The sequence below is a fragment of the Cheilinus undulatus genome, linkage group 21, assembly GCF_018320785.1.
Source record: "Cheilinus undulatus linkage group 21, ASM1832078v1, whole genome shotgun sequence".
In the NCBI taxonomy this organism is placed as follows: domain Eukaryota; kingdom Metazoa; phylum Chordata; class Actinopteri; order Labriformes; family Labridae; genus Cheilinus; species Cheilinus undulatus.
Genome location: NC_054885.1, coordinates 38,860,570 through 38,883,050, shown reverse-complemented (window position 1 = coordinate 38,883,050; position 22,481 = coordinate 38,860,570). Strand labels below are relative to the sequence as shown.

At 39.0% G+C, this 22,481-nt stretch overlaps 1 protein-coding gene across 14 annotated transcripts in view; it reads right to left on the bottom strand.

Moving 5' to 3' along the window:
• The window catches only part of mapk8ip3 (mitogen-activated protein kinase 8 interacting protein 3), a 45,434-nt gene extending 29,581 nt beyond the window's left edge, over positions 1–15,853 (bottom strand). For 11 of the 14 annotated variants that reach the window (XM_041817182.1, XM_041817189.1, XM_041817191.1 and 8 more), the window contains exons 1-5: positions 15,345–15,844; positions 14,390–14,858; positions 763–883; positions 553–623; positions 179–270 (exon numbers count right to left, since the gene is read on the bottom strand). In XM_041817182.1, coding sequence (XP_041673116.1) covers positions 179–270; positions 553–623; positions 763–883; positions 14,390–14,695 — 590 coding nt within the window. In that variant the 5' untranslated portion in view covers positions 14,696–14,858; positions 15,345–15,844. Of the gene's footprint in view, positions 1–178; positions 271–552; positions 624–762; positions 884–14,389; positions 14,859–15,221 lie in introns of all 14 variants that reach the window. The other 3 variants (XM_041817185.1, XM_041817184.1, XM_041817183.1) reach the window with 3 other exon arrangements.
• Positions 15,854–22,481: the final 6,628 nt, after the last annotated feature.

The following is a 22,481-nucleotide window of genomic DNA, read 5'->3' as shown; positions in this document are numbered from 1 at the left end:
ACGTCTCCTGACAAAGCATCATCACAACGATCACGCTGACAAATGTAAGGCCCAAACATTCAAGACAAAAGACTGGACATCAGCAACAAGATGATGGGTGAAGTTAGAATGTAAAGAAATACACATTAAAATACACAGGAAAACTTGTACACCCACACACATTCATAAAAGCACTCACGTTCGTCCACAGCCGGGGCCGTCTGGTTGGCTGTTGCTCCCTGCCTGCTGCATTTTGGACCGCTCTATGTGCTCAACGTATGTCTGAATCATCTGTGATGGAAAGACACACAAAATAAGCATGATCAGTCAACATAAACTATGTAAAACATTTAACAAAGAAGAGAGAAGGTAGAAACTGGATCTGGGTTTGCTCAGAAACAAATGTCGTCATTGTGTTTCCTCTATTTTAGGAGCAGCTGATATTCTCTCTCTCTCTCTCTCTCTCTCTCTTGAGGACAAAAAAATGATCATTTAATATGCGAAACAAAAAAGTATCTTTTGGAATGAATGAAATAATATAAGAACTGAAAGGTTTCACAGACTTGTTCCTACCTCAGTGTGGCGCTGGTGCAGAGCGTTGTATTCTTTCTTCATGTCAGATTCTCGCTCCTCCAACCGAGTGACTGAAAAGGAGACAAAATTTAACCGCAAAAGACATGAAGAGAGGGACTTAGGTGGCGACATCTCTAGCACTGTAAATGAAGCCCTTCTGGAGCATTCATAGACAGCACAGACGTGTGATTGTGATGTCCGTGTACTCACTCTGGTCGGAGTAGTTCTTGGTCTTGAGCTCCAGCTGTTTCCCCTGCAGCTCCAGAAACTCCACCTGTACCTGCAGGTCCTTCTTCTCAGCCTCCAGTGCATCCTCAAACTCAATGAATTTCTGATGAAAGACAGAAAAATGTAAAAGTCAGGGATGAGCATTAATGGGGAAAGCTAACTTTTCTCTCTGTGATATAGACTGTAATATGAACCAAGCCTGGAGGTTACGTGTAGCTACAAACAGTGAAAGTCCAGTGGGGTCATGAAGAAAGGCTGGGGTGGTTTCTTTAGTGGGAATGTTCTAAACAGGGCAAGGTACCTTTACCTTTGATCTTTGAGCTCCAAATTCATCCTTGAGTCAGAGTGAGCATATGAGCAAAGTTTGAACAAAATCCCTGAAAGCGTTTTTGAGATGTGTTCACAAGCAAACGATACACACAAGCCCCATTACTTTTTTAAGTCTAACTTTTTCTGGTTTTTGCCTTCACTCACAGTGGGCAGAGCAGTAGACAGTGTAGGGAATCAGGCAGATTGGGCCGGCTTATCCATCTGTGTCCCATGACATTTGACCTATGACTTCCAAAGTATAATCAGTTCATACTTTGGACCAGGGTGAACATTTGTGCAAAGTTTGATGAAAATCCGTCAAACAGTTCAGATATGGTGTTCACAAGGATGGCTCAGACAGAGGAACAGACAGCCTGAGAACATAATGCCATGGACCTCAGCATCACCAGTGTGAAGGCAGAAAAATACAGGAAGTTATTCCAAATAAAAGCACAGCGTTTACTCTTAAATAAGAGCCATTATCAACTGAATCCGACAATCCTGATTTAATTATTTTGCATTTAAAGTCTATCTCTTTGATAGGCCTGCATAATATGAGACAAATGTGATTGGCAACACTATTTTTCAGTGCAATGTTTAATATGAAATGTGATTAATAGCCTTACATTAAAGAAACTACATAAGCATTAACTAATGCACATTTTCTCCAAGCCCGTCCTGTCCCGGTCCTTCCTGTTGCTTGTATTCATGCACTCAAATTTAAACCCAAAATTTTTTTAAATAAGATAAATGAATATCAACGTTTTAGAACATAACTGAGTTGATTTAATGTCTGTTTAATTGAGATCTTAATGAAGCATGTATAACTCGGTCTATTTGTTCATGATAAACAGCAGTGAGGATGAGTAGCAGACATAACTGTTAACAAAGACTACAGTCTGCAGTGTTGTTCACACACTGCATGGTAAACACACTGGAACAGATGTTCTGTTGAAGTTTTTGCTTCTTTTTTGCCCATGTGCATAATTGCACACAGTGCTCTGTCCTTCTTTCACTGGATCCCTACAGCACTATTTCACTGTGTGCTCAGAGTGGAGCAGGCTGGCAGTGCCACTTTTTTACAGCTTTATTTTACAAAAAAAACATTTAAAGAAACAGTGATGTAATGTTTACTAAATAAACTACTTTAAGTGTCATTATTTTAAAAAAAAAAAGACATCTTAAAGGGGACATTTTATACAAAAATCACTTTTTCAGGCTTTTCTGACAAAAATATGTGCCTTGGCCTGTCTACAATCCCCTCAAGTACCAGAAAAATCCATACCCTCCCTCCCTTTCTTTCTCCACCTTTCAGAAAACGTGTGCTGAAACAGGCCGTTCTCAGATTTTCCCCTCATGATGCCATGTGGGGAGTTAGCCCCGCCCCCGGGTTCGGTTGGCACTCCCTGCTTGGAAGAGAGTTTTACCTTCCTCTCCTGATCCGATCAGAAGAGCCACACCCATTAAGCCTCATCCATTTCTTGAGAGGGGCGGAGTCAGACAGCTCATTGACATTTAAAGCCACAGACACAGAAACAGCTCATTCTGAACAGGGCTGGAATTTTTAAACATGCAAAAATCCAATGCTTGAGTGTTTGTTCAGAAACAAACTCCACAGGCATGTTTTGGGGACCTCAGAGACCGATATAAACTTGTCTTAAAGGGGCGAAATATGTCCCCTTTACTCCAGGAAACTTGACAAATGGGGCAGGGTAGCATGTCTCTAGTCATAATTTGTGCAGAAGGTCTGCACCAGGGGATTTTTTTCTTTAGTTATCAAAAGGAAAATAGACAAAAACTCAGAAATTAAGGATGAAATTTTGATTTAACCTGTTATGTCTGACACCCCTCCTCTAGGACCTACCCAGTTCCAGGCCATCACATCAGGCCAGTCTTAGGCTCACACACCTCTATTTGGAACATGTTTCTGCTGAATCCACAATAAATGTAAGCATATCTTTAAACCACTAAATTTAATGATCGATCAATAATCAGTAATTGATCTTGCAGCTGATCGTTTGCTTCATCTTACTTAATGAAAATAATGCTTAAGCATGTGTAATGTGCACATGCTGCATGAGAGAGCATTCTTGTTTGCATTAAATCATTTATTTAGCACAGTAAATTCACAACATGTTAATGCAGTAGCTCATATTGTGATAAAATTGGGGTTTACAACCTAATTAGAGCTGTCACTAGCTGATTGCCCAGGAGTGTGAGTGAAATCACGACACCGCCGCTGTGTGAATCGTGTTATTTTTAGCCCGTTTGTCGCTAAAAGAGACTCTATTACACACCTCAGCTGGATGCACTGTTAACACACACACAGACAGAAAAAAAACTACTAGTAAACACACTCCCCTCTCACATCGCATGTTTGTTTTTTTTCATAAAGCTGTTCACAATGACGTCCCTTTTCTCAGTGAAGAAAGTCCACAAAGTCCTAATACTGTAATCCTCTGAATGCAGGCAGACCGTGGAAACACCACAGGGAGCAGATACACACAACAACAAACAATAACAAACAGGAAGCTGCTGTTAAATGATGCCCTTTAGTGGGACAATTAATATTGAAGACTTTGGAGAATAAAAATATGTTTGTGTGTTGGATGCAGGATAAATTTCAGCCAAGAAAACTGAACTGATCGCTCCTTTTAGCCGCTGACTGTCTTTGACCTTTGAGGTCAACAAGAAGCTAAAATATCACCCTAAATGTTAAAAAAGGCAGGATTGGTTTCTAATACAGCCGAAGGATGCTGGGAAAAATGGCATCTGGATATTTTAGAATACTCTGAATAATATTAAAAACAGCAGCCACATATGAGATGGACTCAGGTTCAGACAGGATAAATAACAGTCTAGTATCAGTAAAGGGAAAATGTCTGCTAGTAATACTGGTAGACACAACACTCTTGTCTAGGCTGTTTTTAAGCTTACTAGTAGTGCTAGTAAGGCTTCAAATTGGTGGGCAATCTTCTCTTACTAGCAGTACTAGTGGATATTTTTTAGCTCTACTAATACTACTGATGGGTGAAAAACAGTCTACTAGTAGACATTTTGCATTTACTAGTGCTAATGGTAGGGCTGGGCAATATATTACGTTTTTAAAGTATATTGATATATTTTTAAGCAAGATATGGTGTAAGATATTATCTTCTCTATCAGTATAGTTAAATTACCTCTGTATGTCTCTTCCATACAGCCGCCAGCTCATCTCCTTCTCCTGTCACTTCCTGTCCTCTGTCATCCTGCCTTAAACTTAAAAGCACACTCCTCCTCCTGCTTATTCACAACTACAATACCTGTATGCAGAGAATGAGACAACATGGATAAAGGGAGTGACAGGAGCAACGTAGGAGAGAAGGAGCTAGTCAGCAAAAAGGAAAGCTCTGGCACAGTTATTTGGAGATGGTTTGGGTTTAAAGTTTCAGACGAGGAGCAGAACAGCGTGTTCTGCAGAGAGTACCAAAAACATGTTGCAGGAAAAAGGTTCAAGCATGAAAAATCTCTTCCACCATTTACAACAGCAGCACAACGTGATGTAGGAAGGGTGTGTAAAACTCTGTGCTGCAACCCAGAACCTGAAGCTTCTGCAGCCATCTGCAGCGTGCAGACATCATGTATAGTCACATTTATCTTTAGGTGCATGAGTGGACTTACACCTATTCCTACCTTGATGCCTGTACTTTCTCCATTCTCTTACCTATATTTACTCATGTATCCGCTCACATACCTGCACCTGGTTCATGTGGATTTGACTGAAAGCTGACTGTTTTTTATTTTCTTATAGAATATCCATTGATATATGGAATCACCACTGAGCTTAAAAACAGTAGACATTTTGGCCTAACTAGTACTACTAGTAACACTTTTTGCTTTACTAGTTAATCCTAGTTGTGTACTTATAGGCCAAAATTGAGTACTAGTACTGAAACTCGATTACTAGTAGAGTTACACAATGAATAATATCACTTATATCAAATAAATACTTAAATGACTCTATAGTTTTGTGATTGCTTGTGCTGTAAATGTGATGCTTGGGGTACAGAATGCATGGATGGAGGCTTTGGCCCTCCTAGTGGACAACCTGGGTTCAAGTCCAAACTGTAGCTCCTTTCCCTCATGTCATTCTCTGATTCGCTCTGATTTCATTGTCCTGTCCAAATAAAGGCTCAAGAGCCCCAAAATAAATGTTACAGTAATGTGATGCCTCTCAGCCTTTGAGGAAGAAACTCTTCTCTAAACAGATAAAAGCAGAGCTGTTCTTCTGCTCATTTTGTCTCTCTGCTTTAACACACCAAAAGCCTCAAACTGCAGTGCTTCATAATCCTGTACTGTACAGCTTCATGAATTATGATCCTTCATCCTGTCTTACAGAAAAGCCTTTCACATACAATCCAATACCCGCCACTTTAACTTAAATACAACACTTAAACCCTCCAATCTGCACAGTGTTTGGGGTTAAAGTGCACAGTACTGGAGCTGAAGAGTGCAGCCTGGTCTGGCTTTAGCATTATTACATGGAGAACTACATGAAAAAAGAACAAGCTTAAAAAAAGATCTGCTGCAAAACATGGAGTCTTTATAGAATGTATTGTGCAGTCATGGTCAGGAGAAGAGCAAAATTATCCTTAAGACAAGATTTCAGTGTTTTTTTGCTCTTTAAATAAAGCTGCATCTACACTAACCATTGTTTACAGACTTCAGTCTAAACCACACCTGTAGCTACGGCCTCTCTCTCATTGAATTACACTGACAGGTCCGGTCATTCTCTGACCAGGAACAAGCATTTCAGGCTGAAGTTTTGCAAGATCTGCCTGATGACAGACACTGAATCTGGTCGATCCATCTGCTTTGCATGGTTAGCACCAGGGCTGAAAGAATCAATCATCAGCTGTTATCACAATTTAAAGTGTGAAACCAACCCCGTCACTGATATAAAGAGATGAATCCTTTCAAAAAGGCTTTAAAATGGCTGAATTTGTTAATCCGACTCTGATCAAGTGTAATCCTTGACATCCCTGTGCAGGCTCCATGAGCAGACAGCGTGTTGTGTCTTTGTTGGCCGTTAGCTTTGAGGCTAATAACCTTGTAATGTGAGCCTGTGCAGCCTGGGTCCTGAGAGAGAAGCTGCCTCATGTCTGTCCTGAGGCTCTGAGATTTTCTCTCTCATGCTGCCGTTTTCTCCCCATCACCCTCCGCCTGTCTGCGACCGTCTGGCCTGTGTGTTAACTCGCTCACGCTGCAGATTTTAAACCTCGATCTGTGTCTTTCTCCCTGATTTTGTGGTTTTGTCTCTGCTCCTCGTAAGCATAAATCAGGTTACAGTGTCAGGCGTCCTCAGTGTACAGTATTGATTTCCCATGATTCCCCACCCCTCCAACAACAGCCCATCCCCCATCACACTCTTTAACATACTCAGAAAAACTGTCTGTTATGTTTGCCTTTCAAATCTGTCGCCTTTCCAGAGTAGAGGAATCACCATGCTGATTATAAAGGCAGAAAGTGCGGTGTTAAATGTCCAAAAAGACTATAAGTATTTCAGGCTGAAGCCTGAAGTGAAGGTTTAGAAAATAATCTATTTTAAAATCATGTTTGATTACAGAGAGAATTGTAGGATATGAGGCTAAAGGGCAATTATGATGTCCGCTGTTGTTGTTCCAAATGTTTGCAAGTTATGAGTCTTTTTTTTTTTTTTGGTATCCCAGTTGTACCTAAAAATCCCAGCAGACACTGAAGCTCTTACCCGCACGGAGATGCTGCTTATCAATCTCACCCTTAAACAGCCGTGTTCACAGTTATTTCTAAATGTTTTAGACCCACACAGAAATAAAAGTGGATCAAATTAAACAGTCAGGTTATGTTTGCTTCCCTGTATCAGAGTATCTGCCATGATTTTGAGGTGATTAACCCAGACAAAAAATATTTCAGAGCAAAACATTTTCTCCTGTGAATGCAACTCTTTAGTTTGTTTTCATCCTTTGCAGGAAAACAACTTGGTGATTTCCAGCTCAACTGTCCTGTCTCTCTTTTATTTAAAATGGTTTTACTAAGTTTTCAGTAGATCTATGTAGAAAATCTTCACAGTTGTGAGAGAAAGGGCAACAAAAACAGAAAAAAGGTAAATTAAGGATGCATTGATGGTGAAAAGTATGGCCAATGCTGATACTGATGTTTTTCATGATTTCTTTTAGAGTCAGATTCCCACTATGATAATATTTTCACTCACATTTGACAAGGAAAATAGATCAGAGTTTGTCCACAAGTGACTTTTTCTATCCTGTAAAAAATCTCTTCTTTACATGCAACATAACTGGCCGATGGTCGATGTTTGGAAACTGAGTAAATCTGCTGTGTGCTGCTCTTGGATAAGGTGCTGTACACATCTTTAGTAATTTAAATATGCAATACCTCTATATGTAATGAAAAAAGAACAAATAAATACAGACAAAAATAAAATCGGTCAAGAAAGAAGAGGAGAGGGAGAAATGAGTGAAGATGAGGAGGGTACTATTCTAAAATGATGGAATTAAATTTGTTTAAATTATAGTGTAAGAAGAGCCAAGTGCCAGGTTTTAAATCTTTAACAGTGTGTCTGATTTTTTCAGAGTTCGAGAACCCTCCTTGTCTTTCATTAACCCTTAGAGCAAGGGTGTCCAAACTGTGGCCCAGAGGACAAATGCGGCCCGCGGTCCACAGTTTGGACACCCCCGCAGCAAATTCTAGAAATAAAATGAACTGCATTTGAACATGAAGCTTGTGCTTGGCTGTATTGTACTTTTTGCTTTCAGCACAAGGCATTGCTTCCGTGCTAATTCTGTAAACAAACATTTTGAGTAGAAGAACTTATCGAATTGAGTTTTTTGTGACAAAATGAAGGCAAAACTGTAAATGAAAAACATACTGGCAACCAAAATAATAACAATAGTTTGATTTATAATGCCCTGGTGGATTACAAAAGCTAATAGAAGTACCAAAGGTGTTTTAGAGGCAGAGCCAGTAGTAGCCAGGGCCAACCAGGGCCTCCCTAAAATCCTTAAAATGATTGGCTCATTGCCTTGTCAGTCATTAACTATCCATTTATGCATACCTAATCACTGAGTATATCTTAACCATCATAACATTGGCTTTACTAACTTTACTATACTCAAGGTAAGGCATATGAAAGTGGTCCCATCATCCTTAAACATTTTCATATCTGTGGCCCTCAGTGGAAAAAGTTTGGACACCCCTACCTTAGAGGCCAACTGGCTATTTTGCCATTTTGCTAATTTTCTTTTGACCAAATTAACCACTCAGAAAATAAAAAACATCTTCATGTTAGGTATGATTTTTTTCAGCACTACCTCAACTTTATGAAATGATAACTGTATTTTTTTTTCAAGTTTAATTTACTGTATTAGATATAGGGCTACAAAAAAAACATAACACCCCATAAAAGTTGATTTTCAAACATAATATATTGTCATTTTTAAAAATAAATTACAGCATGCTGAAATTATGAAAAAAATACCAGTGCCAGTCCTGACAGCATGGCCCACTGTCCCCTATGTTTCACATGAATTTTTTATCAAATTAAAATGATCATATTTCCTGTTTTACATGGCCTATTAACATAAAATAAAAACTGAAAGAAAGCTTAAAGATCATGCTTTCCACACAATGCAAAATTTGGCTTTGTTTTCATGCTGTCATGTGACAAAAGTAGTGCATCATGAAATCATGCCAGCACGATTGTGGACCCCTAAGAGTTAAGGCCCCTAAAGCGACTGTGACTGATGAAATCAAAAGATTCTAAGGCTTAAAACACTCCAGATTGTCATATCTTTTTACAAAAGCATGAAAGAGACAAAAGTGATGGTTCACTCAAGCTCCTGACATCAAACACCAGCATTTCTCAAGTCACTTTGGAGTCTCAAACATGCAAAAACTGTTTATGTCTGTGGCAACGCTCTGCACAGGTCGCTACAGGAAATAAAAATACTTTGCAGATTGATTTCATAAAACAGAAGAGGAATGAGCCCATCAGACGCTCTAGTAAACACCTGCACACTGACTCACAAAAACATCAGTGTTTGCCTGCAATATTTATCAATTAATTAACAAAACACTGGGTGTCTAGAGCTTCTAGTTTTGTTGCTTTGGTGTTGAAGAATACTTCAGTATTGTTTGATTTTTCTATAACAGAAGTCTTTAAATTCTGGTATTTAGATGAGTATATTAATTAGCCATATCTCACTAATACTGCGTTCTCCTGCTGGTCAGCATGTTTGTGAAGAGGTCGCTCACAGGAATGGAGAGAGAGCTGTTAAATATCCGGGGTTTAGCCCAAACTTAGAAGGTGAAGACATGCTCCACAGGACTTTTTGGTTATCAGGCAGACAAACGCATAATTCAAGCCATTTGAATAATAGCTTAAATTCATACATACTAATAAATCAGTTCACCCTTTGGGTCTCTTTGCCAGCAGATTTTCCTTCTTTCACTCTCCTTTCTTTGTCGACATTTCACAAATGGTGCAAACAGACTGTGCAGAAGTTTTTCTTGCAATTATTTATCATGAAAAACAGGAAGTGGCCTAATCTTGTTTCCCTGGGACTATTTTTGCTGCTGTTATCTAAATTGATATATCATGTTGTTTTATTATGACTAGAATCATGTCAAACTTTGACATTAACTTCAAATTCTTGGCATAACAACTGCAACAGTTTTTAAATCTGAACCCTTCCTGTACATCATAACCATATTTGACGATAAATAAATAATTAGTTATGACATTTAAAGAGGCTTAAAGAGGATAACACTGGTCTTTAAATATGAAGCAGACTGCTCTCTTTAATTTAAGACAAACTGGATAGAGACCCAGCAGGGAGAGGAGATGAAACAGACTAAAAGCTGAGCTAAGCTGATACCAGCGCTGCTGTCGGTGATACTCGGAGGCCTCTTTGGATGGGAGGCGGATTAAATCTGATCTATGATGCCTGCTGGATCACACACTGGTCAGAGAAACATTGCAGTGAAAAGAGGAAAAGATTTCCTGGAGGTGGGGTTTAGTCGGTAACGTGATCTCTCCGTATTGATGTCCACTTTTGTTGTTTGTGTTCCTGTTTTCAGCGTTAACGCCCACTGAGAGTCTCTCCATTCATCTGTCAGAGCTTTGCTGACACTTCCAGTCTGTACGGTAGCACGTCTTCATGTTTGCATATTGTCTGCTCATGGATTTGAATATGAGATCTCAGCAGTGACCCGTGATGGAGCTCAAAGACAAGCAGACAGCTGTAGTATTTACAGTAGAGGGGACGCTGAAGCAGGCGTAGTGGTTGTGAAACCAGCCGTATTAGTAGTTTTAATAACAAATTAGAGGCATATGTCAGATTTTCACTCTGAAATGTCCACTTGAAAATTAAAAAAGGCTACCTATGCTTTATATACATATAAGTTGAGATTTTCTATTGCCTGAAATATTTTCAAAGCCAGAGACATTCTTGATTTTCATAGCTGTAGCAGATCAAGGTTTGCTCCATAAGGAACCATGAATTTATCTTGTTCATGTTTTGCGCTGCTTTATTGTGAACAATCTGGATTATTTTCTGGCATTGACTGCATATTCTGTTGCCTGAGCGCACCTGGTAGCTTCACTCCTAACCCTTAACGTTGTCACTGGAGATGCACGGATTGTAAAACATAAGGGCTGACTCCAATACTAGTGTTCAAGACTAAAGTTTAGCTGATGGACAATCCTAATACCAATAACAATAAAAACACTAGCATTTTCTCTCATGTTTGACCACAAAACAGATCAAAGTTTGTCCAACAGGCTAATTCTTCTGCTCAACATAAAACCTTTTCTCTGAGTCAGCAGGAAGTTGTGCTAAATGTCAACATTAAATCTATACAACACCACAGAAAAACACCTGCTACTAGCATTGGTTCACATCAGATTATTTGCTGCTTGCAGATTTTTGTCAAAAAGGATGATACTGGCTAATACTGATGTTACACCCATGCCTCTGTGCATCCCTAGTCGGAGCCATTTCCAAATCCAGTTAAAATGCTTCCATCCGGCTAAGTTGTGAAGCAGTGGTATGTAAGTCATATGTGTTGAAGACTGTATATAAGTAAAGACCAACACTTTGATGTGACTACAACACAATCCAGATCAGAGGCAGTATAGTTGTAGTGAATAAAAGGAATCATGCCGTCTATTGTAATTAAACTTTTCCTCTTTAAAGTAGAACAGATACAGTCTTGCTATTTATAAAAATCCTACATACTGTGCCTGACTTCTCTGCTAGAAACATGTCCCAGAGAAACATTTCCTTATGCACATGACCTCGAACACTAAACCCATTCTTCACACTGATTCTCTCTGGTCGCAGGTACAAATAACTGCCTGGAAACAAACATGCAATAGCAGGAGTTTAGTTTCCTCTGCCATAGCATCTCAAAACAAAACAAGACCCTCTATGAAGGGGTGGAACGTTACTAATTACATTTACTCAAATTACTGTGATTGACTAGTTTTTTTGTGTACTTGTACTTTTTTGAGTACATTTTGAAATTAGTATATTTACTTCTACTTCAGTAAATTTTAACCAAGGTAACTGCACTTTTCCTGGAGTACTATACTCTTATTATTTCACCCTTCCTTGACTACACAGGAGCACATACAGAGAGAATGATTCCACAAAACTGGAGTGCTGATATCTCATTTAAACATGTCAAGGGCTGATTTTACCTCCTAAAGTGTTATTTTAACTCCTTTCTGAGTGGAATGATCATCAGTGTTGGGGTTATTTTACTGTGTTGATCCACCAGTGTTAGTTCAACCTCGTAGAGACACATTTGCACCAAGAGTGAAGTTAGAGTTCCTGTCAATGACTTTAGGTGTCCCTAAAGCACAGGTGTCAAACTTAAGGCCTGGGGGCCAAATGGGGCCTGCAGTGCAGTTTTACCCGGCCCGCAAGATTAAATCTTAATTAGAATTGGCCTGCTGCTGTGAGGTCTGCAGATTTCCTCCAGTATAAAAATGTAAATTTAACCTTGAAGAGAAAAAAATTCCTTGTAAAGTTATAAAAAACTGAAAAAGTGGATAGAAATAATTAGATAAAAAGTCAGGAATGAGGGAAAGAAATTAATTTGTGTTTTAATTTGCATTTTCATTTTGCATCCCAAAATTATGACTGAAACAAGATTTTGAATTTTCATTTCATATTTTGACCTATTAATTTCATAATTTTGACCTTTTTTCTCATATTGTGACCTTTTAGATTCACAAATTTTTGATTTTAAATCAAATCTTGATCTTTCAAACTCCTAACTTTGACTCTTAATCCCATGTTTTCACTTTTTAAACACCTGATCGAGAATTTTATCTCATATTTTGACCTTTTAGAGTCACAATTTTGAATTTTATCTTCTATTTTGACCATTTAAGCTCTTGATTTTGTAATTTATCTCATATATTTACCTTTTAAAAACCTTATTTTGACTTCTAATTTTGTATTTTGACATTTAGGACTTATAAAGTTGACTTTTTATCTCAGATTTTGAGCCTTTAAATTCATTTTTTATTTAGCATTTATTTGACATGGACTCACATTAATATTGATGCTGTGATATTAAATCATTTTTACTTTCTTTTTTTTTTTTGTTTAGAAATCTTAAAATCATTTATCATCACTGTTTAATTTCCCCAAAAATTCATTACCTGTGAAAACACGTTTGACAGTTTATGGTTAAATCTTGACCCTGTTAGGCCCTCAGGTTAGACCTAAATCAGATTTTGGCCCCTGCTGTGATTGAGTTTGACACTCCTGCCCTAAAGGATGTATAGTGTGTATTCTTCATCAGTGCATTGCCTTGTTATGAGGTTGACTCTGCTTTATTTTCCAGAGGTGACCCACCTTGCCACATATTTTCAAGAGTTAGTGCAGCTCTGTCATACTGTAAAACATTTTATATCTATTTTGCTGAATATTTGCCTTTATTATTTATTCCCAGAACAACCTGGCTGGAGGGCTATGCTCTTGTTGTTCTTGCCAATGAAAATAGATTATTTTTACTGTAAAACTCTTTGGTAGGGGGCGCAGGTGGCCTAGTGGTTTAAGGCGTGCCCCATGTATATGGTCAGCCCAGACTCAAATCCCACCTGTGGCACTTTCCCACATGTCTCTCTGCTCTATCATCCCTGTTTCTGATTCTGTCCACTGTCCTCCTCTGTCAATAAAGGCATAAAACCCCCAAAAATAAATCTAAAAAAAAAAAACCCTCCTCTGTAGATAGTCCATGCTTAAAATAAACTTTGAATACATTTTACTTTTACTTGAGTAGATTTATAGACTGGTACCTTTACTTTAAGTCAATTTTAACCAGAGCAACTGAACTTTTCCTTGACTACATTAGTCGTGCATATTTTCACCTCTACTTCTATGTATGTAAATACTAGCTGTTACAGTTTGTGTGTATAAATGTGGAAGTATCAGGTATTTTATATCCACGTATCAAATGGAATTCTTAAACTCTGGTATCATGACAGCCTTAGTAAAGAGAATCTCTGATGTTCTTGATGAATACACCGTGTTTTGTGAGAGCACTGAGGCTTAAAATAAGCTTGACACTGTCCTGTCACAGGCCCAAACATGAGTCACATGAAGCTAGATTAGACAGAACACTGTGACTGTGAAGAGGCAGCATGGAGCTGACGAGATGATGGGGACAAAGGCTCCTACACACAGAGGCTGATTTACCATTAGGTAGAAGTAGGTGACTGACTGGGGCCTTGTGCTCCAAGGGGCCTCAAGATAGAGTCATTGTAAATGTGCATAAAACATGACATATACATCTAAAATCACTTTTAGTGATTAAAAAGTATGCAGATAAGAGGCCAAGAGTGAATACAATAGCAACAAAATAGAGCATGAATACAAAAAGGTCCCCAGGGAGGACTCCTGGCCCTTCTAGCAAGATTCAAACCCAAAAATGGAGTTCATAAAAATGTTTGAATGAATATTACAGCAATAATGGTCATATATTTTTGTTTTTCTAAGTTCTACCTGACCTATAGACATGTTAAAATATTATGAGCTGAATTTGAGTTATGATGCTCTTCTATGATGAAGTACTGTTGGTTATTAGGGTGTTTATTTTTCATATTTGGGTCTGTCCTGTAGCTCTCCTGCCTAGTAACTAGGAAATAGATACTTCTAAATATTTTGTTATTTCGCTATGATTGCTTTCAGCCAGTCTCACATTGTGGCCTCTAAATGACTAAAACCGCCCCCGGGTGAGGGTCACTCACCTCCTCTGCCTGCTTCCTCAGCGCTTTCTCCCTCTCGTACTGGGTGATGAGCTGCTCGTTGTCCTCCTTCAGCAGCTCCAGCTCCACTTCGTGCTCCTGGTTCTCCGTCAGCACCGCGTCCAGGTTCTCCAGGACGTTCACCACCAGCGGCATCAGCTCCTTCACCACCTCCTCGTCATAGCTGCGGATCAGCCGCTCAAACTCCCGGTAGATGCTGTTGGCCAAACCGGACACCCGCTCCGACATTACAGATCCGGAGCCGTAGTCATCCTGGTAGACCGCCTCGTCTAGCTGAAGCTCCATCATGTTGGCGGCTGGTTCTGTCTCCAGATGGGGAGGTTGTGATGATGAGTTTAAGGCCTGTGAGGAGAGTCTGTCACAGTTTGGGTCCTCTCAGAGTAGAGCTGAGCGATATGGACCAAAAACCATATCTTGATATTCTCCAGTTGAATATTTATGATATTTTTGTCTGTAAAGACATAAAAACAAAGTCAGATCTGAGTCAAATCCACATGGGCCAAATGTCACATAGGTAATTTTATCAACAGCCGGCTGCACAATGTCAACATGTTCATCAAAAATGAAATTAAATTTGACCACCTGTTTGTGGAAAGAAACAAAACAAAGTAAAATGACTTCTTTTACATAATAAAATAAATAACATCATTATTCCCTCCTCAAAACAGACAATTCAAATAAATAATCTTGGTTTTCATAAGCATATTACTGTTAGTGATTCCTGCTGTAAACAATCAGTTTACTAAGCATTCTGTTTGGCATCTATTTATTTAAATCAGGATAAACAACATTGATATAAACAACATTTTCTTACCCCTTACTCTGTTTGAAAACACATCAATATAGCTTTAAAAACGTGATTTATTTCCCATCCCTAGCCCGGAGCATGAAAAGGAGTGACGATCTCAGTTTTTACTCAGATAAATAAAACATTTACTCCATATTCAGCAGCACAGATTCGTGAACGCAGACTGGCTGTTGTTGTGTGAAGTGGCGCATAACCTTGAGCTCGGTGCTGGAAATACTGGCTCCGATATTTGGATGTAAAGAGGGCCGCCTCCTCCTCCACTAACAGCCCGATGTGTCGCCTCCAGAAGCGGCCCAGCTACAGCTCTCCTCCCGCAGAGAGCATCTGATCCGTGAGGCGGTGGATGCTGGGTGGGCCGGCCTGTGGATCGGCTCTGGTTGAGTCCATGCCGAGAAATGAAACGTCGATGATACTGCACCTGCCTCTCAGCAGCCGCAGCCATGGACCCCAGCCATTACAGGCAGGGGGAATAAATAAATGAATAAATATGTAAATAAATAACCTAGCGCTGGTTCTCCGGCTTTATCGTATCGTTTCCTCCATGTTTTGTTCCCTCAGCGGGCTGAAGGCTCGGGCGGTGATGGTGATGTCTCCCTTTGGGAGAGGCTCTCTCTCTCCCTGCTGTTCAGATGGAGGAGCCAGCTGACCGAATCTGGCTGACGTCACAACGTCTGCATTGAGCAAGCGGGCTGAGTGCGTCAAGTCAGCAGATGATACCGGAAACCGACGTGAGGATTCCAAAATAAAACAACAGATTAAGAGGACAGTATAATTTTACTAAACTATCATCATTTTCTTTTGGTAACTGGGTTAGAAGGTCTTTAAGTCACATTTTAGTCATTTTCCTACTAAAAGATTTAGTCTAGTTTTGGTCCACAAAAACTAAATGTCAGTCAAATGTTAGCTGATGAAAATAAATCACATTTAGGCCGTTATATTACGACAAAACATTTCCAATAAACCATTTACAATCAGCAGAAAACTTCATATCTGCTGGTAATGGTAATAAACTGTTGAGCTAATATCTTAAAAACTGAAATCATGGCATTAATACTCTATCCCTACTTTTATTTTCTTTCTAAGACAGTTATAATCCTAAACTTTGACTTGCATACTTTTATTAAAGAAACCAACAGAGGGTCACATTGCAGATAGCGCTGTCCTTTTTTGTTTGTGTTGCATTAATCTCCCGAGACCTGAGCTGTAAAAGTTGACCTTAAAGCCTAAAAAATCCAGTGAAAATTCCCAGAAATTTTACACAAACTTCTGAAAATTTTAAAGCAATTTCCTACTAATTTCAAAGCAAATTCCCTCAATATTTAAAAATATATTCCTCAAAATTCCATTGAGAGAACAGAACTTCCCTCAAACTCCCAAGCAAATTCCCTGAAATTTCCATGAAATTATTCAAAGTGTCAAAGGAGCCCCCTGCAAAAAAATCCCATCCAAATTCTCAAACATTAACATAAAAATTTCCCCAATTTCCAAAAAGTAGCTTAAAATTTCCCCACAATCCAAAACGAAAAAATCCCAGGGAAATTCTTAAAGTTTCCCTGAAATTTTCATAGCAAATTTAACCATGTTGGGCGAATTATTAAAACATCAATTGTCTGAAAAATTCTAGAGTTATTACTATGGGTGTAGGAAAGCCAAAATGTAATTTCCTCAAATGCATGCAGGGTGTAGGAGGTTTAGACAGCAAACTTATCAGTGATTTTATTTTGGAAGTTTAAAACGGAAGTTGAAGCCTGACTTCCACACCTACTCGATGTCAGTCAGCAGCAGGAGCTGGTCCTTCAATTTAATAATAATGACGATGCATTCTCGGGAAATTGAATAAAACGTATCAAAAAAGCATTAAAACCACAGAAATGACCCATGACTGAGGCTTAGAAAACCTCACAGATCATTCCTTTAACAAGCAGAAGTTTAAAATCACTGCTCCATGTTGCACATATTACAGATTTCCTACTAAACAGGATACCAATTTGTGTAATATCTCAACGAGCAGCTATCACAATAAAGTTTTCAGGGCGCTAGTTACTACAGTTTACCATCTTATAAATTTAATGTTTGCGTTTTCAGAGGAGGAGGAGCTCATTTCTCTGTTTAAATCTTTGACACAGATCTAATCTGCCTTAATGGGGTCATAATATAAGAAGTAGAAATGTCACATGTTGGGTTACACCACAGAGGAAACTGAGTCAACATTTCTGTTGCTAAAAAAGTCCTCATCTGGTCATATATGCTTCAGGAAACTGAGACTAACGTGATGCTTAGAAAGGCTGCAAAAAGGCATTAAGTACCTTTTTAACATCTAACCATCCTTTTTGAATTAAGTCTTTACAGTAAGTGGATTTTATTTTGACTTAAGTCTAGGCTGGGCTTTGAACAAACCCAGCTAAACTGCTCCAAGTCTGAGTCTGCAGGGCCTATTTTTAGTCCAAAGCCCTGACAGAAGGGTTCAGATATTTAACAAAGAACACCAAGAAAAGTTTTGATCTCATCATTTTGATGCACACTCTGACTGGACTGCATGCATCTATCTATCTTTCCATCCATCCTTCCATCCATCCATTCATCCATTAATTCATTCATCTATGCATCATCCATCCATCCATCTATGCATTACCATCCATCTATCCATCCATCCATTCATCCATCCATGGATCCATCCATCCATCCTTCCATCCATCCATCCATGGATCCATCCATCCATCCATCCATGGATCCATCCATCCATCCATCCATTCATCCATCCATCCATCCATTAATTCATTCATCTATGCATCATCCATCCATCCATCTATGCATTACCATCCATCTATCCATCCATCCATTCATCCATCCATCCATCCTTCCATCCATCCATCCATCCATCCATGGATCCATCCATCCATTAATTCATTCATCTATGCATCATCCATCCATCCATCTATGCATTACCATCCATCTATCCATCCATCCATTCATCCATCCATCCATCCTTCCATCCATCCATCCATGGATCCATCCATCCATCCATCCATTCATCCATCCATCCATTAATTCATTCATCTATGCATCATCCATCCATCCATCTATGCATTACCATCCATCTATCCATCCATCCATTCATCCATCCATTCATCCATCCATCCATCCTTCCATCCATCCATCCATGGATCCATCCATCCATTCATCCATTCATTCATCTATAAATCATACATTCATGCATCCATCCATCCATCCATTCATCCATCCATCCATTCATCCATCCATCCATCCATTCATTCATCCATCCATCCATTCATCTATCCATCCATGCATCCATTCATCCATGCAATCATCCATTCATGCATCCATCCATTCATTCATCCATCCATGGATCCATCCATCTATTCATCTATCCATCCATGGATCCATCCATCTATTCATCTATCCATCCATGTATCCATTCATCCATTCATCTATAAATCATCCATCCATCCTGGCTACTTATGATGCAAGGGAGCAACAGCTCTTCTCAGAGTTCTTCAGGCTGTGTCTAGGGTTGAGCTCTTGCGCAGTTTTATTGTCTCCACCCAGAGCTCATGACCATCGTTGAGGACTGAAACATGGAGTTATAAATTGAAAGCTTGGCCTCACAGCTCAGCTCCCTCTTCACCACAATGTAAAACGTCTGCAACACTGCTGAAAGTGCAAAATCCTCCTGTCAATCTCACTCTCCCTTTTACCCTCACTTCTGAACAAGACCCTCAGATACTTGAACTCCTTTATTTGGGGCAGAGACTCACCACTCAGCCACTGTTTTCAGGCATGGAACCATGGCACTGGCCTTGGTGGTGCTGACCCTTATCCAGCTGCTTTGCACAATTTCAAACTGCCCCACAGCCCGCAGGACCCTTTATATTTTAGACAGGACAGTGTATAGAGTTGGAAATTTGAGAGAGAGGGAGAGGGGAATGACATGCATAAAATGAGTCACAGGTTGGATTCGAACCCTTCGAGGTGAGCAGCCTCAGCCCAGTGGATGCTGGGACAAATCCACAAGGTTACTGGTGCCCCAGAACAAGGATCTAGTCTTAACTCTGAAGGTAAAGTCTGAAAAAGCGTCATGATTCTGGGAGTTTTCTTAGAATTTCATCACTAGCTGCAACTCTTTATACCTTGAAAGCTTTGTAAATACAGCCTCAGGTCTCACTGAGCCTTTTGGACTTTTGCAACTTGAATGTAGTCAGAAATGGATTTACATTAATGACAGGATCTTGCAGTCACTCAAACACAAAGAGAAGGATTTCAGCTTTCCCTGCTCAGACTTTTACCAGCAAAATTGCCCCTGACTCTGTAAAAAGCATGAACAGAGATCCAAAATATTCTTTAAACACAATTAGCAGTGTATAAGATGGCCTCTAGGCAAATTCAAAATATAAATCTTTAAAAAGTGTTGGAAGTTACAATAAAACATCTGTGGATTCATTTACACTGTTTACATTTAAAAATGTATAAATAAAGCGTATCACAGGTCTGAAAAGGTCTTATAGTATAGTAATGTGTAATGTTAATTCTGTCATCTAAAAAATGTTTAAACTATTTGCTTAATAGCTTAGTGATGTAATATGTTAAATAAGCGGGAATAATAATAAAGGGGAAATTTGTTCCATAGAAGGAGGAAAAGCGAGTGATGAAACCATGTAAATGACATCTGAAATTCCAGACAAGAAAAAACAAAAGGAGCCGAGAGAAAACGTCTTTGACTTGAACTTTCCTTCACTCAGACGTGTTCTGCTTGGGCTACTGTTTGCTGAGGAGAGGATTAACAATGGAGACAAAAAAAGGTCAATGAAGCAGAAAAACTGGATAGATAAGGGCCCAAATTCCACGCCAAATGAATTTTAACCACCTCCATATTTAACAGCAACTACCCCAGATCACAACGAGTACCGTGGTAAGATCTGAATAACTAATAACATTACACTCCTCCAATCAGAGCCCTGACACAGAGACAGCAGTATAAATGACAGGAGTCAACAAGGACTGTAGAGCAAGAGAATTTAAACCATAGAGCACAGGATGAAGAATTTTCAAGATAAACAATCTTAGAATTAAAAGAACATTTAGATTAAAAATTTAGTCTGATCTCCCCAGCTGTCTTTCTCATTTTATTCAGTAGGTGGCAGTAAAATACCAACAATATTCACATTTGACACCTTCCTGTTAGAAGAAGGGCGTTTCTGAAGTTTTTCCTTTAGTCTGTGGTTTCAGACTCCCTGTCTGCTGTTTTTAAACAAGAATGGGCTTTTTATTTCACTCAGCATTTGAAAGGGGGACAATCCTACTCTCTCAGAAACTTTAGGTATCTTTAACTAAAGCAGGGGGTGTTAAGACTTAATCTGCTCGGGGCCAAATAAGAAAAATATCAATATAAGGATGATGGGGCCACTTTGACCTCGCCTTTCAGATTAAAGTTACTCAAACCAATTAAATGTAGGTCTAAGGACAAAAAGCATTCTTCACCATAGCTATCAATCAATGGCTGAAAGGCAAAAAGCTGGCCTTTTTTGAGGATTTTAGGGTGAGCAATCAGATTTAAGGGGCCCCTGTTAACCCCAGTCAACCACTGATGCCTCAGTTCCACATTTAGACACGAAACAAAGCTAACTGCACAGGCGCTTGAAGAAATTAAGGCGATACTTTGTAAATCAGAGATGGACCTGGAGCATATCATGGAGAAGATAAGCAACAGGCATGCTGCTATTTGCAGTCTTAATCCTTTTGTCCTAATTCATTAGGGTGTTAAATCAAGATATTGTTATAATTTTGGTTGTTAATGTGTTTACTGTTTATGCTGTTGTGCCAATTTGGTCATGGAAATAAGCACAGCAATGAATTCCTCATTCAAAACTTCTCCCGCTGGTGCCCTTTGGTAGATAAAATATATTCAAGTCCCCCAAATCCCCTCATCATTCACACATTAACACATATCAGTAGACTCAGAAAAACCTCTTCCACAGGTAGGATGTGGCAGAAGACAGTGATGTTAGTGAACAAGCTAAATCAAAGAGCCAGTACCGTTATGTGAACAATGGGATCTGATCTAAGAACTGGCTTTTTTTTTTCATTTGACAAAATCAAGATGATCTCTTTTCCCCATGCTCTAACACGAGCACATCACATACTGAAGACTTGTGTTTGATGGTTACTTTAAAAGCTAATGTCTGCTGATACTGATAATGTTGTGACCCCTGGTGTAGGATTATTGTTAGCCCAACATCTATCTGAAAGTCCCTTTGAAAAAATTTGCTCTGCTTTGTAAAACAGCACACATTGTTTTACTTTGCCTTGCTTAGACCCTTTGTTACCGTCATTTCATTTTCAGTATTTTCCATGGGCCAATTAAAAATGGTCTGTAGTTGTACTTTTTGCCATTCTTGGTTCCAAACATTTGTTGTTTGTTCTTTGCTCCACCCTCCATCCTCAACAGGCTGCAGATTAAGGAGCTGTCGCATCTTTCATTACTACTGGTCTTCAAGATAATGGAGATTATATTACTAAAAAAAATTGGGATCAGAAAGTTTCAAAAACATTTGAAAACCTTACCCAGGGCGCCCAACAAGGAAGAGCTAAAATAATAAACACAACACCTTTGCAGCTATTTTTATCCACAGCTGTAAAATAGTAATGCTAAATTTACTTCTTGGTCTTTATTATGTAATCACTCTTGAGTATTTCTTTCTTCTGGCTGTATCCTGCTTCTCTGTAATACATATAAGATTAAGAACCACTTTATTTGTATACCATACAATGTCTGATGTTAGGATAAATGTAAGATGAGGAGACATAGCTGTGTGGACTCCAACCTATTTAAGTATTTGTGCACACTCATGAGCAAACTCTGTTTGCGCTTCTTGTGTCATCTGAAGGAGAGATGAAAAATGGCAAAGACACTAATGCGTGCTGAAAAGCTAAAACTGCATCTTCCTCCAAGGCAAGGAGTGAGCTCTTTATTATATACAATAATTTAGAGTGCAGCTGAGGGCCAAAAATGGACAAAAGATTCAGCCTGAGATTCATAAAGAAGTCTATATTTGAATCACAGAGGATTTACTCAACCGTAAGCATTGTATTTTCCTTTTTAGAAATAAACTCAAGTATTTTAGCTACTACATCCTTTAAGATAATTTTGCTACCAAATCCATTTATAAAGTTTATTTACAATCCTAAATACTGTGAGAAGAGACAGCATCAATGTGCCTTTGTAAAGGAAACAACAAAACAAACTCCAAA